Source organism: Heterodontus francisci, chromosome 13 (assembly GCF_036365525.1).
Source record: "Heterodontus francisci isolate sHetFra1 chromosome 13, sHetFra1.hap1, whole genome shotgun sequence".
NCBI lineage: Eukaryota > Metazoa > Chordata > Chondrichthyes > Heterodontiformes > Heterodontidae > Heterodontus > Heterodontus francisci.
The window spans coordinates 32610297-32622822 of record NC_090383.1 but is presented as its reverse complement, the minus strand read 5'-3'; the positions used below and the strand labels follow the sequence as shown (position 1 = coordinate 32622822).

The 12526-nt window shown below is 42.7% G+C and overlaps 1 protein-coding gene across 2 annotated transcripts in view; it reads left to right on the top strand.

The window, feature by feature from the left end:
• The window catches only part of LOC137376770 (diacylglycerol kinase beta-like), a 68802-nt gene that overhangs the window by 47491 nt on the left and 8785 nt on the right, over positions 1-12526 (top strand). Inside the window, exons 1-2 of one of the 2 annotated variants that reach the window (XM_068045776.1) lie at positions 6590-6851; positions 11229-11302. In XM_068045776.1, coding sequence (XP_067901877.1) covers positions 6804-6851; positions 11229-11302 — 122 coding nt within the window. In that variant the 5' untranslated portion in view covers positions 6590-6803. Of the gene's footprint in view, positions 1-6589; positions 6852-11228; positions 11303-12526 lie in introns of those variants that run through there. The other variant, XR_010976295.1, reaches the window with a different exon arrangement.

The following is a 12526-nucleotide window of genomic DNA, read 5'->3' as shown; positions in this document are numbered from 1 at the left end:
AGAGAGGGTACAGAAGAGATTTATGAGGATGCTGCCAGGAATGGAGAATTTTAGCTATGGGGAAAGATTGAATAGGCTGGGGTTGTTTTTTTTTGGAACAGGGGAGGTGGTGGTGTAGTGGTATTGTCACTGGACTCGTAACCCAGAGACCCAGGGTATTGCTCTGGGGACATGGGTTCAAATCCCACCACAGCAGAAGGTGGAATTTGAATTCAATTAATAAATCTGGAATTAAAAAGCTAGTCTAATGATGGCCATGAAACCATTGTCGATTGTTGTAAAAACCCATCTGGTTCACTAATGTCGTTTAGGGAAGGAAATCTGCTGTCCTTACCTGGTCTGGCCTACATGTGACTCCAGACCCACAGCAATGTGGTTGACTCTTACATGCCCTCTGAAATGGCCTAGCAAGCCACTCAGTTAGGGCAATTCGGGATGGGCAATAAATGCTGGCCTGGCCAGTGATGCCCACATCCCATGAATGAATTTAAAAAAAACAGAGAAGGCTGACAGAACATTTAACGAGGTGTATAAAATTATGAGGGGCCAAGATTGGGTGGATAGCAAGGACCTATTTCCCTTAGCAGAGAGGTCACGAATCATGAGGCATAGAATTAAAGTAATTTGTGGAAGAATTAGAAGGGAGTTGAGGAGTATTTATTTCATCTAGAGGGTGGGAGGGGTCTGAAACGCAATGCCTGAAAGGGTGGTAGAGGCAGAAACATTCATCACAATTGAAAGCCACTTGGTTATGCATTTGATGTGCTCTAACCTACAGGGCTATGGACCAAGAGCTGGAAGTTGTGATTCATTTTGATAGCTGTTTTTCATCCAGTAGAGACACGATGAACTGAATGGCTTCCTGCTGTGCCGTAAATCCTTCAAGTTTCTATGTCACAATGGAAAAGCAACAAGAATCTGTCCTTTGCTTTTCTCAATGCAATCGGCTGTTCAATGTTAAACATCAGGGTCGAATAACATCCAAGGAAATACTGCATTGCTCTGAGCTAGCATCAATAGGATCAGTGCCGTCCTCTTCCCTGTGGTCTTTTATTAACTGGGTGACACCATTTCCAACTCTGCAGTCAACTGTCAATTTGGTTAAAACCATGCTCAAAGTCTGCATTTGCATTCCGCCTGGCCTCCTCCACCACTGCTCACTCTTCCCTGAATAAACCATCTCAAATCAACTCCTTCCATTTCACCACCTTTTACCTCCTTACAGTTGCAGGCAGTGGTCTGGATTTTGATTGAAAAGTAGATCGAAAAGAACTTGTCCTTTGCCAGTAAAAGTACGATCGAGAATAGTCTTTAAGGTCTCAATGGGCACAGCAACTTCATGGAAGTTGCTCATGGGCAGTTTCCCTTAACTACTGGAAGGATGAGAGTGCTGCAGATTTCAAATTAATGAGAATCTCTGCTTTAATGAAGCTGGCCACTTACCTAATTCAACAATTAGCACAACAGCACAAAGTTGACCTTGGTGTTAATTGATTAAGCTCTACACTATCCCGGACAAAGGAGCCTGTTTGATTGACACCTCATCCACCACCTTAAACATTCACTCAGCAGTGCACCGTGGCTGCAGTATATTCTATCTACAGGATGCACTACAGTCACTCACCAAGGCTTTTTTGATACAACCTCCCAAACCTGTGACCTCCACCTGCTGGAAGAACAAGTGCAGCAAGTATATGTGAACACCACCACCTGAAAGTTCCCCTCCAAGTTCCAAACCATCCAGATTGGACATATATCGTCATTCCTTCATCATCAGGGCAAAATCCTGGAACTCCCTCCCTAACAGCACTGTGGGAGTACCTTCACCACATGGACTGCAATGGTTCAAGAAGATTTATCGCCACCTTCTCAAATGCGACGACGGATGGGTAATAAATGCTAACTTTGCCAATGATGCCCACATCCCAACAATGAATAACAAAACTTAAAGAACTATCAGCAACCATTTTAATCATTCAACAAAATGAACGGTTGACGTTTGGAAATCTTAAATTTATCAAATTGGATTGTCCTTACCAAACACATCCATGCTAATTGGAGCTGACTTTATTATTTATTTTTTCTTCCAATATCTTCCCATTTTCTCTTGAAGATATGGGCTCTTGCTGATAAGTAGGTTGAGGTTTTCCCGTAAGCTGCCCACTGGCAGCGACACAGCCATTGGTCTGGCTAAAGTTCCTCAGGCTTGGCAGCCCTTCAGTACTCTAGCCAAGTGGCTTAGGCAGTGTTTTCTCTGCTTTACTGACAGTTCTCAAGTTTTTCATAGAATCATAAATGATATAGCACAAAAGGAGGCAATTCAGCCCATCATGCCAGTGCTAGCACTTTGAAACAGCTATCCAATTAGCTATCCCTTGCTCTTCCTACATAGCTAGCAAAGTTTTCCTTTTCAAGTATTTAACCAATTCTCTTTTGAAAGGTTTTTATTAAATCTGCTTCCACCATCCTTTCAGGCAATGCAGTCCAGATTATAACAACTCACTGCACAAAAAATGTTTCCCTATATCAGCTCTGGTTCTTTTGTTAACCTTCTTATATCTGTGTCCTTTGGTTACTGACCCTTTTACCACTGGAAATAGTTTGTCCTAATTTATTCTAAAAAAAGCCTTTCAAAATTTGGAACACCTCTTCAAATTTTCCTTTGACCTTTTTTCAAGGAGAACAACCCAAGTTTCTCTGGTCTCTCCATGTAACTGAAGTCTTTCATCACTGGAATTATAATAGGTTTCCTCTGTACCCTCTTGAAGTCTTGGACATTCTTCCTAAAATGTGATACCCAGAATTGGCCAAAATCCTCTAGCTCAGGCCTAACCAGTGTTTTATAAAGGTTTAGCTTAACTTCTTTGCTTTTGTATTCTAGACCTCTAATTAGAAAGCCAAGGATCCTGTACGCCTTTTTTAAAACAGCCTTCTCAACTTGGCCCATCACCTTTGAAGACTTGTGTACGTATATCCCCTGGACTCTCTGTTCCTGCATTCCCTTAAAAATTGTATCATATAGTGGTCTCGTCTCATTCTTCCCATCAAAATGAATCACCTCACACTCCTTGCATTAAAATTTCATCTGCCGTGTATGTGTCAGGCCATTTCACCAGTTTTCCTATGTCCTCCTGAACTACATTATTATCCTCCTAATGGTTTTCTACCATTCCAAGATTTATGTCGTCTGCAAACTTTGAAATTCTGCCATCTATACCCACGTCTAGGTCATTAATATATATCAAAAAGAGTAGTGGTACCAACACCGATCCCTGGAGGGCAGAACTGCACACTTCTCTCCAGTCTGAAAAGTAACCATTTATCACTACTCTCTGCTTTCTGTCCCTCAGCCAATTCTGTATCTACTCCCCCATTCAACCCAAGTGTTTCAATTTTGCTAACAGGCCTATTACATGGTACTTTATCAAAAGCCTTTTGAAAGTCTGTATATAAAACATCAACCACAATACCCTCATCCAGCTCCTCTGTTACTTCACCAAATAATTTTTCAGATGAAAAACTGGGCAGAAAACTCTAACATAGCATGCCTACAAATTTCCATATCCACTCTGGATTTCTGCCATCACTTCCACCAGATCCTGGAAGCATCTTCCCAAATCTGGACAGACAATGAAGCAACAATGATAGAGTTACATCATTCGTCACATTTTCCATCATTACTGAAAGAAAAAGGCTTGTATTTTTAAAGCACATTTCATGCCCTCAGGACATCCAAAGTGCTTTAACAACTAAATGTTTTTTTGAAGTGTAATCTACTAGAATTCTTCGAGGATGTAACTAGTAGAGTTGATGAGGTGGGGGCCAGTGGACGTGGTTTATTTGGACTTTCAGAAGGCTTTCGACAAAGTCCCAAATAAGAGATTAGCATGTAAAATTAAAGCACATGGGATTGGGGGTAGTGTATTGCGATGGATAGAAAATTGGTTGGCAGACAGGAAACAAAGAGTAGGGATGAATGGGTCTTTTTCCGAATGGCAGGCAGTGACTAGTGGGGTACCGCAGGGATCGGTGCTAGGACCCCAGCTATTCACAATATACATTAATGATTTAGATGAGAGAACTAAATGTAATATCTCCAAATTTGCAGATGACACAAAACTGAGTGGGAGGGTGAGTTGTGAGGAGGATGCAGAGAGGCTTCAGGGTGATTTGGACAAGTGAGTGAGTGGGCTAATGCATGGCAGATGCAGTATAATGTGGATAAATGTGAGGCTATCCACTTTGATAGCAAAAACGGGAAGGCAGATTATTATCTGAATGGCTATAAACTGAGAGAGGGGAATATGCAGCGAGACCCGGGTGTTCTCGTACACCAGTAGCTGAAGGTAAGCATGCAGGTGTAACAGGCGGTAAAAATGGCAAGTGGTATGTTGGCCTTCATAGCGAGAGGATGCAAGTACAGGGTCTTGTTGAGGCCACACCTGGAATATTGTGTACAGTTTTGGTTTCCTTATCTGAGAAAGGATGTTCTTGCTATAGAGGGAGTGCAGCGAAGGTTTACCAGACTGATTCCTGGGATGGCGGGACTGACGTATGAGGAGAGATTGAGTCGGTTAGGATTATATTCGCTGGAGTTCAGAAGAGTGAGGGGGGATCTCATAGAAACCTATAAAATTCTAACAGTACTTGACAGGGTAGATGCAGGAAGGATGTTCCCGATAGTGGGGGAGTCCAGAACCAGGGGTCATAATCTAAGGATGTGGGGTAAACCTTTCAGGACTGAGATGAGGAGAAATTTCTTCACCCAGAGAGTGGTGAGCCTGTGGAATTCGCTACCACAGAAAGCAGTTGAGGCCAAAACATTGTATGTTTTCAAGAAGGAGTTAGATATAGCTCTTGGGTCTAAAGGGATCAAAGGGTATGGGGCGAAAGCGGGAATAGGCTACTGAGTTGGATGATCAGCCATGATCATAATGAATGGCGGAGGAGGCTCAAAGGGCTGAATGGCCTACTCCTGCTCCTATTTTCTATGTTTCTATGCTTCTGTTGTAATGTAGGAAAACGTGGCAGCCAATTAAGGTCCCGCAAAGAGCAATGTGATGATGAACAGATAATCTCTGAGTGATGTTGATTGAGGGATAAATATTGGCCAGGACACCAGAAAGAACACCCCTGCTATTCTTCAAAGTTGTCTTAGGATCTTTACCATCCACTTGAGATGGCCTCAGGTTAATATCTCATCTGAAAAATGGCACCTCCAACAGTGCAGCACTCCCTCAGTACTGCACTGAATTGTCAGCCTGGATTAAGTGCTCAAGTCTCTGGAGTGGGATTTGAAATCACAATCTACAGACTCAGAGGCAAAAGTGCTACTAATGAGCCAGGGCTAATATTGTATTTGTTCTTTTTCTTTTGGGCCTCCTTATCTCGAGAGACAATGGATACGCGCCTGGAGATGGTCAGTGGTTTGTGAAGCAGCGCCTGGAGTGGCTATAAAGGCCAATTCTGGAGTGACAGGCTCTTCCACAGGTGCTGCAGAGAAATTTGTTTGTTGGGGCTGTTGCACAGTTGGCTCTCCCCTTGCGCCTCTGTCTTTTTTCCTGCCAACTACTAAGTCTCTTCGACTCGCCACAATTTAGCCCTGTCTTTATGGCTGCCCGCCAGCTTCCAGGATCTGGTGGAAGTGATGGCAGAAATCCAGAGTGGATATGGAAATTTGTAGGCATGCTATGTTAGAGTTTTCTGCCCAGTTTTTCATCTGAAAAATTATTTGGTGAAGTAACAGAGTAGCTGGATGAGGGTATTGTGGTTGATGTTTTATTGTATTTGTACTGCCCTTGGTAATGACGGTCCCCGAACCTCCAGCATTCAATGTTCATTACTTACATTGGAAACATGGAGGAAAAGTTAAAAGTTTAGAGTGTAACTTGAATGAAGAGGGAAACATTTTGTTTAGTGTCCCTTATCAGTGCCGTTTCCTCCTCTGAGTGGAAGCGGCCATCTCCTACCAGTTGGAATTTCCCAAATGCTGGAGGCGATACTGTTCAGAAGCTACTGAAAACTTTCAGTTAAGGTTGACTGCAGTTGAGCCCAGTTTCAAATTTCAATGATGTTCTCACACTTTCCAGTAGGGGTCAGTGGAAAATAGTTCAAAGCAGTTTCCACCTCATAACAGAGACAGTTCCTGCTACTTGGTTAAGCTATAATTCACATCCAGTCAGCACCACTGTGTTAGGCTGTGAGTCATAAGAAGATTTGTACAAGAGCCACATTCTCTGTTATATCATGTGACACGGCAAAGTTTGAATCAGTTTAAGAATCAGAGAATTTGATAGGTCCTGAGGCCTATCTATTCTAAGAGCCCGGAAAACAATCCAAAATTGTTACCTAATGGCTAGACCATGAGTCACAATCATGTGACTGGCCCTGAACACACAGCTTAGAATCAGGATAGCGAATCAGTACTCCAGTTACAGCTGTTCTCCATCATGTGACATCCGAGTCAGCTCCACTGTAAAAGATCCAGCCCTATCAAACAACCAATTCAGATTGTGTGCAACTGGAACCAGAGCACAGAGCCTACTCACCTGCAGTCAGAGTGTTCTGCTTGTTTTCGTTGTCTGTGAATTTCTGACAGACTGGATATGCCCCTCGGACCACACCTACTCTGATTGGGAATACAGAATGAATACCTATTTAAATGCAAACAGATGTACTGTCAGATGCATGTTGGACTAATCCAGTGTCAACTGTGAAATTACTTGTGATCTTTTTTAAAAGCCGGTCTGAAAGAAAAAGCCAAAAAGAAATTTCTCATCTCCAGTCACAGACCCCTGGCGAGGATGAGGAACGACTCGGTTACCGTTTACATCCAGCAGAGCGATCCGGGGGTACAGATACACAAATCACTAAAAGTAGCAATGTGGGTTAATAAGGACCTAAAAAAGCAGCGGGTTAATTTCTACAGGTATAGAATTGAAAAGCAGAGAAGTTATGTTAACCTTGTATAGAACCTTGGTTGGGCCACACTTGGAGTACCGTGAACAGTTCTGGTCTCTATTAGAAAAAGGGCATAGAGGTGCTGAAGAAGATGTAAAAACAAAATGACTAGGGTGATACCAGAATTTAGAGGTTATACCCATCAGGAAAGATTGAACAGCCTGGAGAGCTTTTCCCCAGAAAAGAGAAGACTGGGAGGTGACTTTATTTTTGTTCATTAATGGGATGTGGGCATCGCTGGCAAAGCCAGCATTTATTGCCCATCCCTAAATGTCCTTAAGAAGGTAGTGATGAGCTGCCGCCTTGCTACGGTGTGGTCCGTGTAGTGCCACTTTCTAGCACTGTCAACCACAACTTCCACCACTTCGCAGATGATTGAGACTGGACTGATGGAGCAGTAATTGGCTGATCTGATTGGACAATTTTCCACTTTATCAAGTAGATGCCAGTGTTGTAGCTGAATTGGAACAGCTTAGCGAGACGCGCAGTCTAGTTCTGATTGAGATCTTTAAGATTATGAAAGGGTTTGATAGGTTAGGCATAGAGATGTTTCCACTTGAGGGGGAGAACAGATCTAGTGATCAAAAATGTAAGATATAATAAATCCAATAGGAAATTCAGGGGAAACCTCTTTACCCAGAGAGTGGTTAGAATGTGAAACTCACTACCACAAAGAGTAATTGAGGCAACTAGCATAGATGCATTTACGGGGAAGCTAAATAAAACATGAGGAAGAAAGTAATTGAGAGATTGGTTGATAGGATTACATAAGGAATGGACAGAGGAGCATGTGTTCAGCATAAACAATGGCTTGGATCTGTTGAGCCAAGTGGCCTGTTTCTGTGCTGTAAATGCTATGTAATACAATGTAACAACTTGTACCTAAGCCATGTTAAGTGTTCACTATAGTTACATTCATATACTTTGTTGTTCAGCTTTGCTTTCCACAACATAAAGTATGAAATGTCAGAAAATTATTGCCCAAGTGCTTCTGACAATTTGTGAATGCTGTGCACTCATCAACATGAGGAGGGTTGGAGAACTAACGATGTACCTCAGTTTAAAAAGGAAGCGAGGGATAGACCGAATAATTACAGGCCAATCACTCTAACCTCAGTAGTGGGTAAATTATTGGAATCTATTCTGAGAGACAGGATAAACTGCCACTTAGAAAGGCACAGATTAATCAAGGATAGTCCGCATGGATTTGTTAAAGGATGATCTAGTCTGACCAACTTGTTCAAATTTTTTGAAGAGATAACAAAGAAGATAAATGAGGGTAGTGCAGCTGATGTGGTCTACATAGATTTTAACAAGGCTTTTAAAAAGGTCCCACATGGCAGACTGGTTAAAAATAAAATCTCATGGGATCCAGGGAAATGTAGCAAGGTGGATACAAAATTGGCTCAGTGGCAGGAAACAAAGTGTAATTGTTGATGGCTGTTTTTGTGACTGGAGGGCTGTTTCTAGTGGCATTCCGCAGGACTCAGTACTGGGTCCCCTGCTGTTTGTGGTATATATTAACGATTTGTATGTAAATGTAGGGGGCATGATCAAGAAGTTTGCAGACAACACAAAGATTGGCCGTGTGGTAGATAGCGAGGAGGATAGCTGTAGGCTGCAAGAAGATATTGATGGTCTGGTCAGTTGGACAGAAAAGTGGCAAATGGAATTCAACTTGGAGAAGTGTGAGGTGATGCATTTGGGGAGGTCAAACAAGGCACAGGAATACACGATAAATGGGAAAATACTGAGAAGTATAGAGGAAGTAAGAGACCTTGGAGTGAATGTCCACAGATCCCTGAAGGTAGCAGGACAGGTCAATAAGGTGGTTAAGAAGGCATATGGAATCCTTTCCTTTATTAGCCAAGGTTTAGAATATAAGAGCAGGGAGGTTGTGCTGGAACTGTATAAATCATTGGTTAGGCCACAACTTGAGTACTGTGTGCCGTTCTGGTCACCTCATTACAAAAAGGATGTAATTGCACAAGGGAAGATACAGAGGAGATTTATGAGGATGTTGCCAGGACTAGAAAAATGCAGCTATGAGGAAAGATTGGATAGGCTGGTGTTATTCTCCTTGGAACAGAGAAGGCTGAGGGAAGATCTGATTGAAATGTGAAAAATTTTAATGGGCCTGTTTAGAGTGGAGGTGAAGGGCCTATTCACTTTAGCAGAGAGATCAGTGACGAGGGGGCATAGATTTAAAGTGATTGGTAGAAAAATTAGAGGGGAGATGAGAAAAAAGAAAAAACTTCTTCACCCAGAGGGTGGTGATGGTCTGGAACTCACTGCCTGACAGGGTAGTTGAGGCAGAGACCCTCAACTCATTCAAAAGCAGTCTGGGAATGCACCTCATGTGCCGTAATCTGCAGGGCTACGGACCAAATGCTGCAAGGTGGGATTAGGAAATGGAAAACTTTATCAACTTTGCTTCTAATTTCCACCCTTCTCTCACCTTTTGTTGGTCCATCTCCGACACTTTCCTTCCCTTACTCGACTTCTCTGTCTCCATCTCTGGGAATAGGCTGTCTACTAATGTTCATTATAAGCCCACCTACTCCCACAGCTACCTCGACTACACTTCTTCACACCCTGCCTCCTGTAAGGACTCTATTCCATTTTCCCAGTTTCTCCGTCTCTGACGCATCTGCTCTGAAGATGCTACCTTCCATGACAGCGCTTCTGATATGTCTTCCTTTTTCTTCAACCGAGGATTCCCCCCCACTGTGGTTGACGGCCCTGTGTCTGGCCCATTTCCCGCACCTTTACCCTCACCCCTTCCCCTCCCTCCCAGAATCATGACAGGGTTCCCCTTGTCCTCACTTTCCACCCCACCAACCTCCACATCCAAAGGATCATCCTCTGCCATTTCTGTCACCTCCAGCGTGATGCCACTACCAAACGCATCTTCCCTTCCCCTCCCCTCCCCTATTAGCATTCCGAAGGGACTGTTCCCTCCGCAACACCCTGGTCCACTCCTCCATTACCCCATCACCTCGTCCCCTTCCCACAGCACCTTCCCCTGCTATCGAAGGAGGTGTAATAGCTGCCCATTTACATCCTCTCTCCTCACTATCCAAGGCCCCAAGCACTGCTTTCAGGTGAAGCAGCGATTTACTTGTACTTCTTTCAATGTTGTATACTGTATTCGCTGCTCACAATGTGGTCTCCTCTACATTGGGGAGACCAAACGCAGATTGGGTGACTGCTTTGCAGAACACCTCCGCTCAGTCCGAAAGCATGACCCCGATCTTCCCATTGCTTCCATTTCAACACTCCTCCCCCCCCCACCCCCCGCCCCCCCCACTCTCATGCCCACTTCTCTGTCCTGGGATTTCTGCAGTGTTCCAGTGAACATCAACTCAAGCTCAAGGAACAGCATCTCATTTACCAATTAGGCACACGACAACCTGCCGGACTGAACATAGAGTTCAATAATTTCAGAGCTTGAAGGCGCCCCCCCACCCCCTTTTTTATTTATTTTTTTGTTATTTTTTTTCTTTTTTAAATGTTTATTTTATTTTAGTTTGTTTCTACTGTGTGCCTACCCACTGTTTTTTTCATGTTTGTGCTTGGGGCCTTGGCTGTTCAGATTTCTGTCAATTAACACCCTCTCGGTACTAACGCTTTGTCTTTCACCACACCATTAACATACCGATTGCCTTTGCTCCATGACCTCTGGTCAGTTATTCTGTGACCTTGTCCTATCAACACCACCTCCCTTGTTATCTCTTGCCCTACCCCCACTTTACTTGCTTAAAACCCATTACATTTCTAGCCTCTGCCAGTTCTGATGAAGGGTCACTGACCTGAGATGTTAACTCTGCTTCTGTCTCCACAGTTGCTGCTAGACCTGCTGAGTATTTCCAGCATTTCCTGTTTTTATTTCAGATTTCCGGCATCTGCAGTATTTTGCTTTTATATTAGAATGGGTGGATCGTTTGTTGGCCGGCACAGACACTATGGAGCCAAGAGGCCTCTTTCTGTGCCTTACATTTTCTAACATTTTAAAAATGTGTTTTAAATCTTTAATTGCATGTATTTTCAATGGCTATGTTCACAGCATATGGCTATAATTATAATCAATGAGCAGAATATCTTCTATGATTCATTGAGCACTGAGGATGAAATCTCTAGCCGGAGATGATTAATCATAACGAAAGACATATAAATATACCTAAAGTTAAATGGTACCCATTTAACAAATTGATAAAATGCATGCTTGTCATCACAACTTCATGTTTATCAGTACATTTATTTTGCAGATTACCTCTGTGCCTGGTGCACATCCACTTCTAGTGTTTGTGAATCCCAAAAGTGGTGGAAGGCAAGGGGAAAGGTAAACTTTAAAAATTCTTTATCAGACCAAAAGAGGCCCATTATAACATATTTTTGTTTGTGGTTCATAATATCTAGTAACTCCTGTGAAGTATTATATATAGGAAAATTCCTTTGACATAATAAAGTTGTCAATTTCCATGCACAAATTTTCTCCATCCACTTTGCAGCTGAACAGAGTAAGTTGCTGTGAAAATTAATACAGTTTGTGAAAATCTGATCTTCCACTTCCGATATATTAGCAACACAATAGGTCTCAGAATAGTAGAAATAAATGACTTCTCTTACTGCACACTTACAGAATCTTGCTATAGTTGTTAAAAGCAGTTTAGCTATAGGAATATCTCTGAAAATGATTTTTGATGAATACATAATGGCCCAGATTTTGCAGTAAGAATAACAGGTTATCAGCGTTTACCATTATTGCATAATAAATTGAACAGCAACTTCCAGTGACCACACATGTAGTGTGATTATACCCTTTTTGCTTCTCAACTCTGAACAAATGGATTCTGTCCTTGCCCTCTCAAGCACATCCTCTCTTTCCAGCACTACATGTTCACTAATTAGTACTGCCACCCCACCTCTCTTTTTTTCATTCCTTAACTTCTCTGAACACTTCATATCCATGAATAGTAAGCATGGAGTTCTCACATTTTAAGCTGCGTTTCTGTTATTGTTACTACATCATATTCCCACATGGTTATTTGCACTTGTAGCTCACCAAACTTATTTGCACACTTTGTGCCATTACTTGTGTAAAGTCATCTCTGCATTTGCATTGGCTCTGGTTAATCAGTGCAGGATTTTAAAATTCTCATCCTTAGTTTCAAATCCCTCCATGGCCTCACCCCCCCTCCTTAGCACCGTAATGTCCTTCAGCCCCACAACCCTCCAAGATATCTGCGATCACCTAATTCTGGTCTCTTGATTGTAATCACTTCAAAATTAGGCAGCAATGACATAGAGGTATTGCGGTCCTTCAGTCAGATTTTCAGGAGCTAGGGAGGAAGTTAAAAAGTAGGACCTCAAAGGCAGTAATCTCTGGATTACTCCCAGTGCAACGTGCAAGTGATGTTAGAAATAGGATGATAGGGAGGATCAATGCATGGTTTGAGGCATGGTGCAGGAGGAAGGGCTGCAGACTCTTGGGGCATTGGGACAAGTTCTGGGGCTGGAGGCACCAAGTCAAAAGGGACGGATCCTCACCGGAGGTTCACTATTG